At 37.4% G+C, this 13,981-nt stretch overlaps 1 protein-coding gene across 2 annotated transcripts in view; it reads left to right on the top strand.

Annotated features, from left to right (window-relative positions):
- The window catches only part of LOC110166247 (zeta-sarcoglycan), a 209,428-nt gene extending 201,675 nt beyond the window's left edge, over positions 1-7,753 (top strand). For both annotated transcript variants that reach the window (XM_020931474.2, XM_055158707.1), the window contains one exon: positions 5,945-7,753. In XM_020931474.2, the coding sequence (XP_020787133.1) occupies positions 5,945-6,151 (207 nt within the window). In that variant the 3' untranslated portion in view covers positions 6,152-7,753. The remainder of the gene's footprint in view (positions 1-5,944) is intronic.
- Positions 7,754-13,981: the final 6,228 nt, after the last annotated feature.

Raw genomic sequence — 13,981 nt, 5'->3', positions numbered from 1 at the left:
TGTGTGTGTGTGTGTGTGTGTGTGTGTGTGTGTGTGTGTGTGTGTGTGTGTGTGAGAGTGTGTGTGAGTGTGTGAGTGTGAGTGAGTGTGTGTGTGAGTGAGTGTGAGAGTGTGTGAGTGTGTGAGTGTGTGAGTGAGTGTGTGAGTGTGTGAGTGAGTGTGTGTGATGGTGGCCGGAGGGACCGGTGGCGCCGATTGGCATGGCAGCCGCGCTTCCATCAGTCTGTTCCAGGGCAGCTGTGGCTACAATCATAGCTTACCATCACATCATCATTACCGTCTGGAGTGAATGAACAATGCTCTGTAAAGTGTCTTTATGACAAATGTCTGTAAAAAGCGCTATATAAATAAAGACTTACTTCTTAAAACAGTGTGTTTTATTCTGGACTTATGGTTTTCCTAGTAACAAGTGTTGTGATAATAAATTCCATAATCCTACATAATGGCCCTTTAAGGGTGAACAGAAAAGAGGTGAACAATTTTATGTTTATATAATTCTGTTGGAATTTGGTTTCCATATATTTATGCCAGCAAGTGAAGAGTCAGAATAATTTGCACTCAAGTAAAATGGGTCCACTGTGAGAATGCCCTGGAAGCACCAATTACTATGCAAAGCTGTCATATTTGATGTTTATGTGCTCTTAGTTAAAATGAGACGGAAAAGCTTTTTCAGGGGGAGAAAAGTTTGGACTAGTTCACAAGGGCTACTTCTCCTGAATCTTAATTGCATATGGGGCATATAGTTTATCTAACTTCTGCTAATTGCTCAAAGTTAAAGGTTTTGGCTGCGTTTTGTGGTGTCAAATGCTTTTACATCAGATGCCTTCTCACACCCTTTTCCATTTATCCACCGATTGAGATACACCAACATATCTTTCTATGCACTTCAGAATGAAAAAAATGGAAACAGTTGCAAAGAGATTAACAGTTTTAAATCAAAATACTATAGGCCTATCTTTTGAATCCTTTGAAAAGGTCCTCAACAGGTTGCATAGAACAGGAAGCTGATTTGTAATTCTTTTGTATATTAGTAACAGTTGGTGTTTTCAAAGTCCTTCTTTTTTACCCAATAAAATTCTACAACTCAACTGAAAACTGCATTTTACTCCATCTGATTTTCCAACCATTTGTCATAAAACATACAGAATTCCTTTGCAGTGTTACAATTTATTCCCAAAGTGACTCAGCTCTCCTCTGCAAGTGTGAATATTAATTTCTCCCTCCTGCTGACTGTGGGGAGGTGAAATTAGGTTGACAATATTGAAGTTTTGACAAAGTTCAGTAATACCATGAGTTCTTATTGTTTGTTGACACAGTACTGGGGTTTATTAGCACTGCATAGCCTTGAGGTGTTATTGGGGCTGCTTCACTGAGACATTTTTATTTCCGCCTTGCTGTTTTTTTGCTGCTTGTTTTACCTCCGGGTGTAAAACAGGATAGTGAGTGTATTTGGATAGTAGCGGGGGGTAACCCTCTATTGCTGGCACCCGTGTGGTAAAGTAGACACTGAAATAAATGAATATGTAAAACTGCGTCTAACAAACTCTCCCAGAATGTACCCATAGATTCAAAATATTAGCCCCTCTGTAGAAAAAAATAATAAAAAAATCTAATACAAAAGCGCTAATAGCATGCAGATATGTTTCAACAGCAATAATTAGTGTCAGAAATTAATTAGCCCATGCTTAACAGTGTGATTGTTATTGGGGTTTCTCCATTTCTTTTTGGCAACACTTGATAATAATAGCACTTTTAAAAGTCTAAGGAAAGCATGAACATGGACTCAATTTGTAATCCACAAATAGTTTGTTAAGAATTATTGAGACTTTACCTGGAATGTTCCATGGTATGACACTAAACATATCCACATATATAGGATTTTTATTCATTACACGTGTTTCTACACGCGTAATTTATTCATTATGCGTGTAGAAACATGCATTTAATCTATGGAATCTGTGGAACATTCTAGACAAAGCAATAACTTTGTATAATAATAATTACCTCTATTATTATTATTATTATAATTATTATTATTATTTCTATGGAGATAAGAATGTGGTGGACTCTCCACTAGAAATGTTACTCAGTGCACCTTGAATACGCAATTTGTTTGATTATGAATTAAGTCTTTCTCTGTTACACTGCAAAAAAAAAAAAAAAAAATCTTGCCATTTACAAAATGAAAATTGATTTAAATAAGCTTCACATGTAAAATTATCTTCCACTGGAGCAAGACTTTTCATACTAAAAACAGAAAATTACATTGTATTACACAAAACAAGAAAAATTACTTTTTACGCTTAATAAAAAATTAAATCTTATTTAGTTTACATTGAGAAAAATAAAACATACTCCACTGGTAGATAATTTTATTTGTCAAGTCAAATCTACTGAAATCAAGTTAAATGTTCTTAATTGGAGTCATTTAAATTTAGCGAGATATTACTTTTTGCAGTGTATTAAGACCAATTAAAGGGGAATTATTATAAAGTGGCACCTTCCTTTTCCCCTTACTCTACCAGTCCTCCTCTTATCCTTGTCTTGCCTTTCTGTTCTGGTCTGTGTGCTGTCTATCTGAGTACAGTAGGCCATTGTGCCACATCTGGATGATGACTACACCCAAAGTCTATCTCAAGCCTCTGTCATTTCAGGCCATTGTCAGCCTCCATTCCAGCGTCTGTCCATTCTACAAGCCTAATGGTGTGTGTAATACACTCAGATAGCTCCGAGTCCCCCACCACTTTTCTCTGCCATGTGTGAGTGGGCAAGTGTGTGTGCAAAGGAGCAGAAAGGGACTAAAATGGGGGCCAATGTGAACTCAGGCAAATTGCATAAGATGACTGTGTATAAGGTCAGGATTATGCAATAAATAAATTAACATATTTTTAAGCATTAAAGGTGTAGTGTGTAACTTTTCTGATGGAGGGTCCATTAGATTGTCTTCATCGAGTTCCTTTGTCATTCGCCTGAAATGTTCTGCAGTGTGGCATGCTGACAATTATGTGACATCGCTAGGCTATGTTATGGACAAGATCTGTGAAGAATGGATCCCATTAAGTGTATAAAACAATAAAATCTCCATGGAGATGAGCAGACCATCCACTAGAAAATTTACACAGTGCAACTTTAAGGATTTAAAGATATTTATCAAGATGATTTGCCTGTAAGATTAAGACTTTTTAGATTAACAGTGTGTCAATAAATAAAAAATAATGTCATGATTTGCTTATAAATATGTTTTAGTAGAATCTATTTATCACATACATTTTCCATATAAAAGTTAACACATGTATAGCTCTTGACTTTAAACTTTACATTAACCCACTGAGATACAGATCCATACATCTGTGTATGCAGACAGTGGAAACAAGGTCAGGAGTCTTGTTTGAGGACACAACAGAATGTATATTATGGGAGTCAACCTTGGGCTTTGTTATACCTGAAAACAGAAGAACTCTTGTTGTTCCTGAGCAATTGATGTTGCATGATATTGAAATGAGTGTGTTTTTTTATGTGGTGCTGTATATACAAAACTGCACACTGAATGAAGTTGTATTATACCCATGCCTTTCCTGTCTGTTACATTTGTCCTCAAAGTTCAGACTTTCTCTACCACACTTAGTTTTGACCTCTTTCAATGACATCTTAACCCTCAAACACACACATCCCTTTCAGTGGCCCTCTCCTTTCTTCGTGCTTGTCTCCACTGTTGCTGCACTGGGCCAAAGGAAGCCATCCATGAAAAATGTTTTGACCTGCCATAATTGCCACTTTCTGCATTTTTCAAATCTCCTTGACACCAGAGACCGCGTGTGTTTATGAAAGTGATGTCTATAAGGAATGTGCTTGCAAAAACATCTGCTGCTTCCTGAAAGAATACCACCTTTCAGAGAGGATAAATCGAAGGAAACGTTGCATACAAATCCAAAATTCAAATTCAGTCTGATAATGAAAGCTTAAAACAAGGTTACTTTTAAAAGGCGAGATTGGCATGTCCTTGCACACACCTGGACTCGGGGAGTAGGCTACACCGAGCTAACAGCAGGCCAGGCTAATACTTACAGACACTTTCATTTGGGATGAATGTCACCGCTAATCCGACCTTAAGCTACAACAAATGACTTGTACTCCTTCGTCCATCGCTCCATTGTATTCTCTATAGCTTTTATTACTGCTTTTGGAGAATGTGTCCTTGAAGTGGCTGACCTCATCTCACCTCTTCTGATGATGGATTGTCACATCCTTTTGATTTTTGAAAGAGTCTGAATTTTGCTTGCAAAACAAATTACTAATATTTATAAATTTTTTATCATAATGAAAGTATATACTTTAGTTTATATTCACTTGGACAACTATGGACACAAATTAAAGGGCTCATATTATGCAATTTTCTGATGTTTAACACATAAACCGTGCGTATTTAGGCTGTGTTCTTCTCTCAAACAAACAAAAACACTCTGTTTCACCTTGTGATGTCATGTGGTAATACAAGAAGTGCTCCACTGTGTTTTTAAACTCCATACATTTTCACTAGAATCATAGAAGTAGCTGTTAACTTGAAAACTGCCACTACATGGCATTACAAGATGGAGCAAAGCATTTTGATCTTTGAGATGTAGATAGACTAATAATAAAGGATTAGTCAAATGTGTGAATGAAACAAAATACAATTCTGAGTTTTTGATAAAGTAACAACATTATAGCATGGCTTAAAGCTTACAAGAATCCATGACGTCTAATATAGAACCTTTAATTTCATATTATTTACTGGAGTAAAAAATGTGATTTTTGATAAATTATTAAATCGGTTCTATAGTTATGCGTGCTAAACCTGACATTTTTATGATTTGGCCTACCTGACAGCACATCCTCATTTTCAATCCTATCACAGTGTACAAGTTCAGCCGGGGTTATGCTATAGCGGCGAGGGTGTAGGAATTCGATTCGGGTGAAGTGGCCAAGCATGGCTGAGTCCTTCCCTGTGTACGGATTAGACTGGGCTCTGGCAGCTCTTATTGCCGAGCTGGAGAGGATGACAGGTGTGCACCAGGGACCTGTTAGAGGAACACTTTGATATTTAGGAGCATGCAGTGGAATTTTCCAACAGCAGAAGTGGCCACAAGAACATTTTAACTAAAGCAAGTTGTTGTTTTGGTTGCTTCGTCTCATTACAGCAACATGCACCAAGAGCTAATAACAGGGGCCTTGAGCTGTAAAAAGCTGTGTTTGTTTTTAAAATGCCTCTATAATGTAATGGTGTGCTTTAGGCGAGTTAGATGGTTATAATGAAAGTAAGTAAAAGTAGAAGTAATTTTGCAGTACCCAATTACACAGTGTTTATGTCCAGAGAAGAGTTCTTGCAAAGTAAACAATAAATGTGTGCTTGAAAGTTAAGTAGGCCATATAGGGACTATTTGGCCATAAAAGTGCACATTTCACAATCACTGGATCACCACTGTGCTACTATCATCAATGGATGTTTTATGTGGAGGCAGTTTAGAAACAAGCTTCAAGGTGCATTAATACATTCAGTCTGTTTTTACTTACATCAAATACAAAATGAAATGCTTCACCAAAATGTTTTTTATTCACAAACATTTTACTGACAAAATCTATGGATATAACTTCACTTACCATGTTTGAATCTGTGTGTAAAAATGTTTCTATTAAGATAGTAAAGTAAAATGTTCTAAGTTTTGAAAGTGCAAAGTTGTCTGTAAGAGTCCTTGATCCTACCTTGCTCTCACTCCTACTTTCTCTTCATCAAAGGGAGCCACAGAACCTCCCTCTTTGTGCTGATAGATTCCTGTCTGTAGTAGCCCCGAGTGACCACCAAAGAGAAGCCAGTGTCTCACTCAGTGTGCTTATTCAGTATTACTTGTTGACCCTGCCAATCCAATACACTGATCCTGTTTTATAATGACTTTCTGTCTTTTTGCAGATCCTTCTAGATGCCAACACAATCAGACTGGGCAGTATCCCCCTGGGCAGTGCGGTGGACCCCCTGGAAGGGGCGCCAGCAGGCACCACTTACACCAAACAGACTGTGTATGAGCTGTGCTCCTGTGCTAACGGCAAACTCTACCTGTCCCCAGCGGAGAAAGGTTCAACATGTCAGACCACCAGTAACTTTTGTCTCTGGAGCTGAAACTGACCCAACAGCTACCCAACATCTGGGACATGTGGAAGCTACTGCTAGCCAATGAACACAATCAGCAAAGATGCTGGTTTGATGCAAAGCAAATGAGGCTCATGTCTGTACGCGGATCACAAAGTGTTTGCTAAGAGACCAAATCTCAAAGGATCAAGCTTTTTGTTGAGCTCGCTCCAGCTGAAGGACTCAACGTGGACTAGAGCGGGGCAGTGTGCCAGCTCAATGACCAAATTATCTCTGGACTGGTCGAAAGCTTGTGCTAGTGCTTTTGGAAGAGGAAGGGTCAACTAATTCAGGCAATGATGGAAAGTACAGAGTGGACACAGTGCATTTTGTCACTCTCCAGGTTTCATGCTGTTATTGCTGCCATGATGGTTCATGGGAGTCACAGCAAAGTTTGTGCAAAAACAACAGTGAATTACCCCGCAATAAAAAATATATATATTTAGTGTTTGCCATATGATGAAGATGTACTGGAAACTACCCATTTAAAGATCTGAGGCATCGAGATGTGCGTTAAGAAACTACTATTTGTCCATTGATTGAGGGCTGTGGTTCAACCTTGCAGTAAGTAAAAGTGAACTTGGTGTAGCCTGTAGGTGGAAGTTAGGATTCGCTAATGGACCAATCTATACCAGAACGGCCTTCCCCCGCTTCACATCGTTACCCCTTCACAAGTCATCCATCACCTTCTTGTTTCTTTCACTAAACCTAAACTTAACTAAACCCTTTGTTTTGTTTCTTTACATGAAATCAATTATGTTTTCACAGCACACATATAACTCCTATCCATTTGATACCTGATGCAAAATGTTCTTACTTGCATTCATTTAAGCCCTTTTCATCCTTCTGCTGCTTTTTCTATGCCCCACTTACTCGGTACATTACAATTCTTGCTGAACACTTAAATTCAGCCACATTGTTTAGATTGTTTTGGAAAAGCCGTTTTTGGTTTTACAATTGGTTAAAAACTTGTTTCCACATGTCCCTTGAGTCAGCCACTGAAAAGCTCTTAAAAACTATTCATGGATGTAATATGAGGCCAATTTCAATCTCACTCTGGGGCAATAGTTCGTTTGCCCAAATTTGTCTTTTTGGTTTAATCTTTGCCATATTCTACCACCCAACCTTAACATAATATCAATCAGAAAATCATCAAATATAATATCAGCAATCGTTTTCTTTGATGAGTTCAATCATATTCTGTGAGAAACCAGCGGCGATTTCGTGGTTCTCTCTCCTGGATAAAACTCTGGACAGATGCAGTTAGATGATAATTGAATATCGTGGACACTGGCCCTGAGGCGAACTCTCTTTTTTAAAAACAAAGCGAAACACAGGTGCCTTTGCTGATGTTGGTAAAAGCACATCACCGTCTGGACATTCACACACCCCTCAGTGGACCGTTTGCAACTCTCTGGACTCTCTCTCTCTCTTTTTACAATCTACCTATCTGTTCATTTTGATGTCCTATACCTTCCCTCTCCTTGGTTACTCCTTGGTTTTTGTAAAACTCTCGGAGACAAAAAAGGATGCGATTCATTGTTTTGATGATTTATTTTCTGATGTGTCCCTTGGTTTAATTCCTGATGATTAAAAAGCACAAATTATGCCATGTATATAACAATATCAATAAAATAAATAAAATCATATTGTTTTTAAAAATACTACCTTGTTGATTCCATGCTTATTTGAACACAATGAGTGAGAGACAATAAAAAATTGTTGGGAAATAATGGAATGCATGTACTGAGAATACTTATTCTGAATAGTAGTTTTTAATATCAGTATATCTCTACAGTTACTTTTTCATTTGGTGGTCTTCAGAATACAGTTACTTGTCAAAAATGAAAGGAATGCGTATCTGATCATATAATTTAGGCTTAAATCTCGCAACTCGATGTAAAGGTATTCTAAGTATTCAAAATATACTCTGATTGGCCCTTGTATTGGAATACATTACAACATATCTTTTAATGCAGGTATTTAGTATTCTGTAACTAAATACATTTTCGAAGTATTCTTCCCATCACTGACTATCTGATATTTGGTAAATGGTCAGAAGTGCTTTTCTACCTTTCAATGCACTCAAAGCACTTTACATCAAGGAACCACTCGCACATTCATAAACCAGAGTGCACTGCAGTTCAGACAGAGCAACAGCATCGTATGTGAAAGCAGGAATCAAACCACCAACTTGTGAATTATTAGATGTGACATCATACTGACACCCTTTGGATGAGAGGACAAAAACTCAACCAACTGAACTGCTGTCCCCCTGGTGAATCTCAGACTCCACTGCCTTCGTGCTTGTATTTGTATAAGCTCTATCTTTAAAAACCTCTTCATATGGTTCCCATAGGCCTCGGTAGAGTTGATTAGTCTCTAAAAATGAGTAACTGATCATGATTCAAATGTTTGCCTTATGAAAAAAATAGTTATTTAATTTTGTAAGTTCAAGTTCTTTTACAAAGAAGAAGAGGAAAGCCAGTGATCACACACCAAAATATAGTATCATGTTCAAATTTCCCCACCATCATCAAATCCAGCGTCTTGGGGACAAAAGCGTGCTCACAGGACCTTGGAGCCAATAACACAGAGATTGAGACAGCTAGTGAAGTGGAGGAGAGCAACGCAATCAGAATAGGAAGATAATGTGTAAATCAATTGTGAGGACAAAGTGAGTTTGAAGAAAACGGGCAGCAGCCAGAGGCACTGACAGAGGAAAGCCAGTCCCACGAGTGAAGATGTCTCACAACAAAAAGACTACCAGCCAATGCCACAGAAGTACCATTTTACCAAGAGATGAAACTGTTTGTACAAATATAACAACAAGGCAACAGTGTGATTTTGGAAAGTGATTCAGTATGCTATGGTTGGTGAATTACAAGACAAATTGAATATTGATGAAAAGAAACACAGGCTCTTCCAAATCATAATTGTTCTTGGAAAAACAAAACTTTTTTTTGTTTTCTTTACTAAGGTATTTCTTTTAACACATGTAAGATGCTGTGTGTGTGTGGACAGACATATATCACACTGTGGGGACTAAAATCTGTGCACTCACATCATGGGCTCCTGCCTCCACTACAGGCCTGTCACGATAACACAGAAATATTGCAATAACTGATAATATTGAAAACACTGCCTGCCACTGACACAAAATAGGGTTATCCTTTACAGTATATGGTAGAATGAGCTAATAAATAACCATAGAAGTTATTTATTCTCTTTACAGCTCAAATCTCACCTTATTATATAAAAATGACAAAACTCTTCCCACTATTGCAAAGTCATTTTGAGCCCTAAAATATTTTGTTCCAGCTTTCATATACTAAACAAAGTTGATAATATCATGATGTACATTCAAATTCAGATTCAAAAAGTTTATTTATCAATTCTTCAACATACAAAACATATGAAGAATCACAATTGTGTTTCTCACTCCCAAGTGTATAAATAAATAATAATAAATGGAAAAATCTAAGTGTTTTTTTGGGGAGACACAAATTCCTAGCTTCCTGACCTCCTGGTGGTTAGAGACAGGAGAGAGTTCAGCATCCTAACAGCCTGGTCGATAAAGCTGTTAGTAAGTCTGGTGTGGGATCAGAGCCTCCCGTACCTCCTCCCAGTGGACAGGAGGCTGAACAGAATGTGTGCGATGTGAGCATCACTCACAGTTGTGATGGCTTTGTGGGTGAGGCAGGTGGTGTATATGTCTTGCAGGGAGAGGAGAGGTGCACCAATGATCTTCCTGGCTGTGCTCACTATGCACTGCAGAGCTATCCTGTCGTGATCAGTTTAGCTTTTGCCCCACACAATGATGCAGCTGGAAAGGATGCTCTCAGTGGTTCTTCGGTAGAATGGCTTCATGATGGTGGTGAGGCACTCGTCCACTTGAGTTTTCGCAGGAAGTAGAAGCACCACGGGGCTTTTTTCACCAGTGATGTTGTGTTGGTCCAGGAGAAGTCCCCACTGATGTGCACCCCCAGGAATTCAGTGCTGCTCACTCTCTCCACAGCAGCACCGTCGATGGTCAGTGGCGGGTGTTGAGTGTGGCCTCTCTGGAAGTCGACAACAATCTCCTTAGTCTTGCTGACATTGGAGGTAGTTGTCTCTGCACCACATCCTTATATTATTAGGTGAAGAACATAATTGAAGGTTACGATATGGTTCTAAATGAAATGTAATGTGTGTATGAGTGATGAAAAATACCCCTGTATGGAAAAACTCAAGTGAAACCCTGTCAGGTTAAAAGTGTCACTTTCATTTTGACTTATGCATGAGTGATCTGAATGCAGTTTGGAGGTCAACAGGAAAGAGGTGGAGCTAATGAGTTAACAAGTTTAGGGAGAAGAGCTAGGGGTGAATGTGGATAGAATGTGGAAAGAAGAGCAGTACAATTATTTGTATGTATTTGTATTTATATTTGTGTGAACATGTGTTTGATTCCCCTCTACTTGTGTCTTCTGCCTGGTAAGTGATAATGGGACTTTTTCACTTTTTCTAAATTAATTTTAAATTCTGGGATGGAGGTAACCGGAAGCAAAAATGAAGTGGAACATAATGTGATTTCAATGGGGAAACTGGGATTAATCACAGAATATCACAAGATATGAAAAAATCCAGGGAAATCTGACAAACAAAAAACACCCAGAAACTATTATAATTAATTGCAATTTTGTTTTATATTATTTGTTCATATAAGAAGAGATTATGATAGACACTCAGCATTATGGACAAACTACACTACCCACTACAATTTCTACATATTTTAAACATCCCATCATAAATTATACTTTTTGTGTAGTTCAAACACAATTTTAGGTCAGGACAATATATTCTTAACAGATAATCAAATTAATTTATATGTGTACCTGGAAATCTAAAAATGTTGTTTGTTTTTGTTATAATGTCATTAGCATTTACATCTGTAAATCACTTATTTGTTGAAAATATGTTAAGTCAATCTTTGCCTCCAGTTGTCTTCATTCCAGTTTTAAACATTCAGATTTTAAAGGGTCTGTTGGGTATGACAATATCTGATGATGGATATTTGTATTTCCATGTGCAGTCCTGACAACAGGAAAGCAGCAGACCTTTACTCATTCAGTTGGATACAATTTGACTTTTGATTGTCCAATGTGGGATGTTTGGACAACAATAGCATCTAATGCCAAGTACATTTGTGAAAGTCCATGCCTAAACCGAAAAAACAACATTGTTAAAGCCGAACCTGGACAAAACAAAACATGGAATCGAATATTTATACAAAACAAAAGAGAAAGCGGACTGACTGTGACCTTCTTTAATCTGCAGAAATCAGATTCTAAAGTGTATGTTTGTGGATTGGAGCGATATGGCTTTGACGCTTACACAGAAGTGAAAATTATTGTGTCAGATGGTAAGTTTGTATGAATATTTATATAGTTTATGTGTTTTTATGGCTAAATAATTGATAAATGGTTGATCTTTTGCCTTCAGGTTTTACCACAACACAAACAGTCACACCTTTTGTCAACAAAACAATGAACAGCACCTTTAGTCCAAACATTGTGTTTGAAAAAGGCAATGGTAAGAATGAAATAGATGACCAAGAGAGGACTTTTCTCACTTAGGGTGCATATTTACCCCACTGCACTCTCTACCATTCCTGTGCCCCTCGGACCATCTCCTCTTTTCTGCATCTCATTCATTCTATTTGGATACAAATTCCAGGAACCAAAAGTTTCCTCAGAAACCTCAAAGAACTTTCCAACATCACTTGTGCCATGATTACCTGAATAAGATTACATCAAGTTATTTTCATTTAGATTGTAATGGAAATTATTTTAAAGTTGCTAAAAAAGTTAAAAGTACTTCTCAGGATAATAATGGTAGATTCACCAGGAAACCTGAGGCCCAATACTCCAATGAGGTTCACTTGGTCTTTTATGTTATTAGGTTCTTTTTTCCAACCAAGAGTTTGTTTTCATTCCTGACAGTTTTGACCGCTCACTAGTGATCTTCCTCAGAGTGATCACGTGATGTTGCTGCCGTATCCGGTCACAGCAGGTCCTGCAGATGGCGCTGTCATCCTGCCTTCTCTGGTAGGAAGACAGCACCAAAACCTGTATAAATCAGCTCAAATTCTTGGTCTGAGAAAATAACTTAATAACATGGTCTCAGAGCCATAACTGGACCCTAGGCCATAGTTTAATTTCACAGTAATTCACAGTATCACAGTTATTATTATTATTATTATTATTATTATTATTATTATTATTATTATTATTATTATTATTAATTTTTTTTTTTTTGTTTTTTTTGTATTATTATTATTATTATTATTGTTGTTGTTGTTCCTACTGTACTGCATGCAATTCATATAGAGTATTCTTATTTATTTCCTTGGTATAGGAAGTGTTCCATTTTTGATTACTGGAGTGATCTTATTGTCTACACTGACAACTTTGCTGATTTTTAAAAGGAAGAAGAACAGATGTGTGTATAGTTTCATATCTCATATTCACACTGTTGAAACATGTAACAAACTATTTAATGATTTTCAGCCTTTGTACAAAATCACGAGGACCAACCAGCTGCAGAGCTAGTGAGTTGAGCTTCCTTATTTTCAATTAATTTCACTACTTCCTATATAAATGTGTGTGTGTGTGTATATGCACATATATACAGAGAGAGAGAGAGAGAGAGAGAGAACACATTTGTATGTATTTCTTGCATTTCAGTGCTTTATCTTTTCAAGCAATGTGCTTTTTGTTTGCTTTAAGGAAATTGAAGATATTACAGCTGAAGAAGCAGTACCACATAACCCACTTGAAACATGCCCCCCAGTCTCCATCAGACTGACCTTCAATGACCTTGACCTGGATGCTCTTTACGTCAATTATGATATTCAAAACTCCAATGCAGTTTATGTCAATGAGCAATACGCAACCATCCAAGAAACAGCCTCCCTGTACTCTCTGTTACAACTACAGTAGAGTGTGAGCTGTGAATCCCCAACATGAGATCAATATTCAATCAATATTGCCTTTAGAGTGTTTAATTAGTTCATGTTTTGTTTGTGACACTTGCTGTTCTGAGAGGGGAGGGCTGAGCAGTGAGGGGCTGTGTGCTGGGAGCATGGGGGAGCTAAAGAGACCTTCCTGGTTATGTAGGCTTAAGGGCAGAACCTTAGACAAGACCTGTGGTCTCGTGTAATCAAAAGAGTTTGAATAGTGTCAGTGAGAGATTGCAAAATCACTCAAACATGCACGAATGATCAAGAAAGCCAAAATCTAAAAGAAAAACAGTGAAAGAACACCACAACTGTATTTTGTATCTAACATGATGGCACATCATACCGAAATGTTGCACAAGCTATTTATGATAAATAATGAATGAGGACAGGGGCTCTATTGGAGCATGTGCTCCTCTAGTCCAATAGATTTTTAAAAATGAGAATCAATCATCACTGCATTTGGTGTCAAGCTTTGAGACAATTGCATTCATTTAAAATTGCCCATATAATTTGGGGAAATCATTTTGAGAAACATTTGTATAATGTAATGAAAATCAGTTAAAACACCAAGCCACAGAATCAAGCATCAAACTAAAATGTTACAGGCAGTAGTCATAGTTTTCAGTGGTGCCAGTGCCATCTTGGATATACATAATGGACTAATCACTGCAATGAGTTTGTGTATTATTTGTTTTTTTGTTATGTTATATGTTTTTTTTTAATTATTAATAATAAACTATTGGCCATATGGAGTATTGACTGTTTGGTAAATTTTTTTATGTTAAAAAAGATTACTGATTATGTAACGCTACCTCAAATTT

The sequence above is a fragment of the Boleophthalmus pectinirostris genome, unplaced genomic scaffold, assembly GCF_026225935.1.
Source record: "Boleophthalmus pectinirostris isolate CB_2022bp ecotype Guang Dong unplaced genomic scaffold, ASM2622593v1 HiC_scaffold_22, whole genome shotgun sequence".
Classification (NCBI taxonomy): domain Eukaryota; kingdom Metazoa; phylum Chordata; class Actinopteri; order Gobiiformes; family Gobiidae; genus Boleophthalmus; species Boleophthalmus pectinirostris.
The sequence above is the reverse complement of the archived record's forward strand: the minus strand, read 5'-3'. Positions and strand labels throughout refer to the sequence as shown.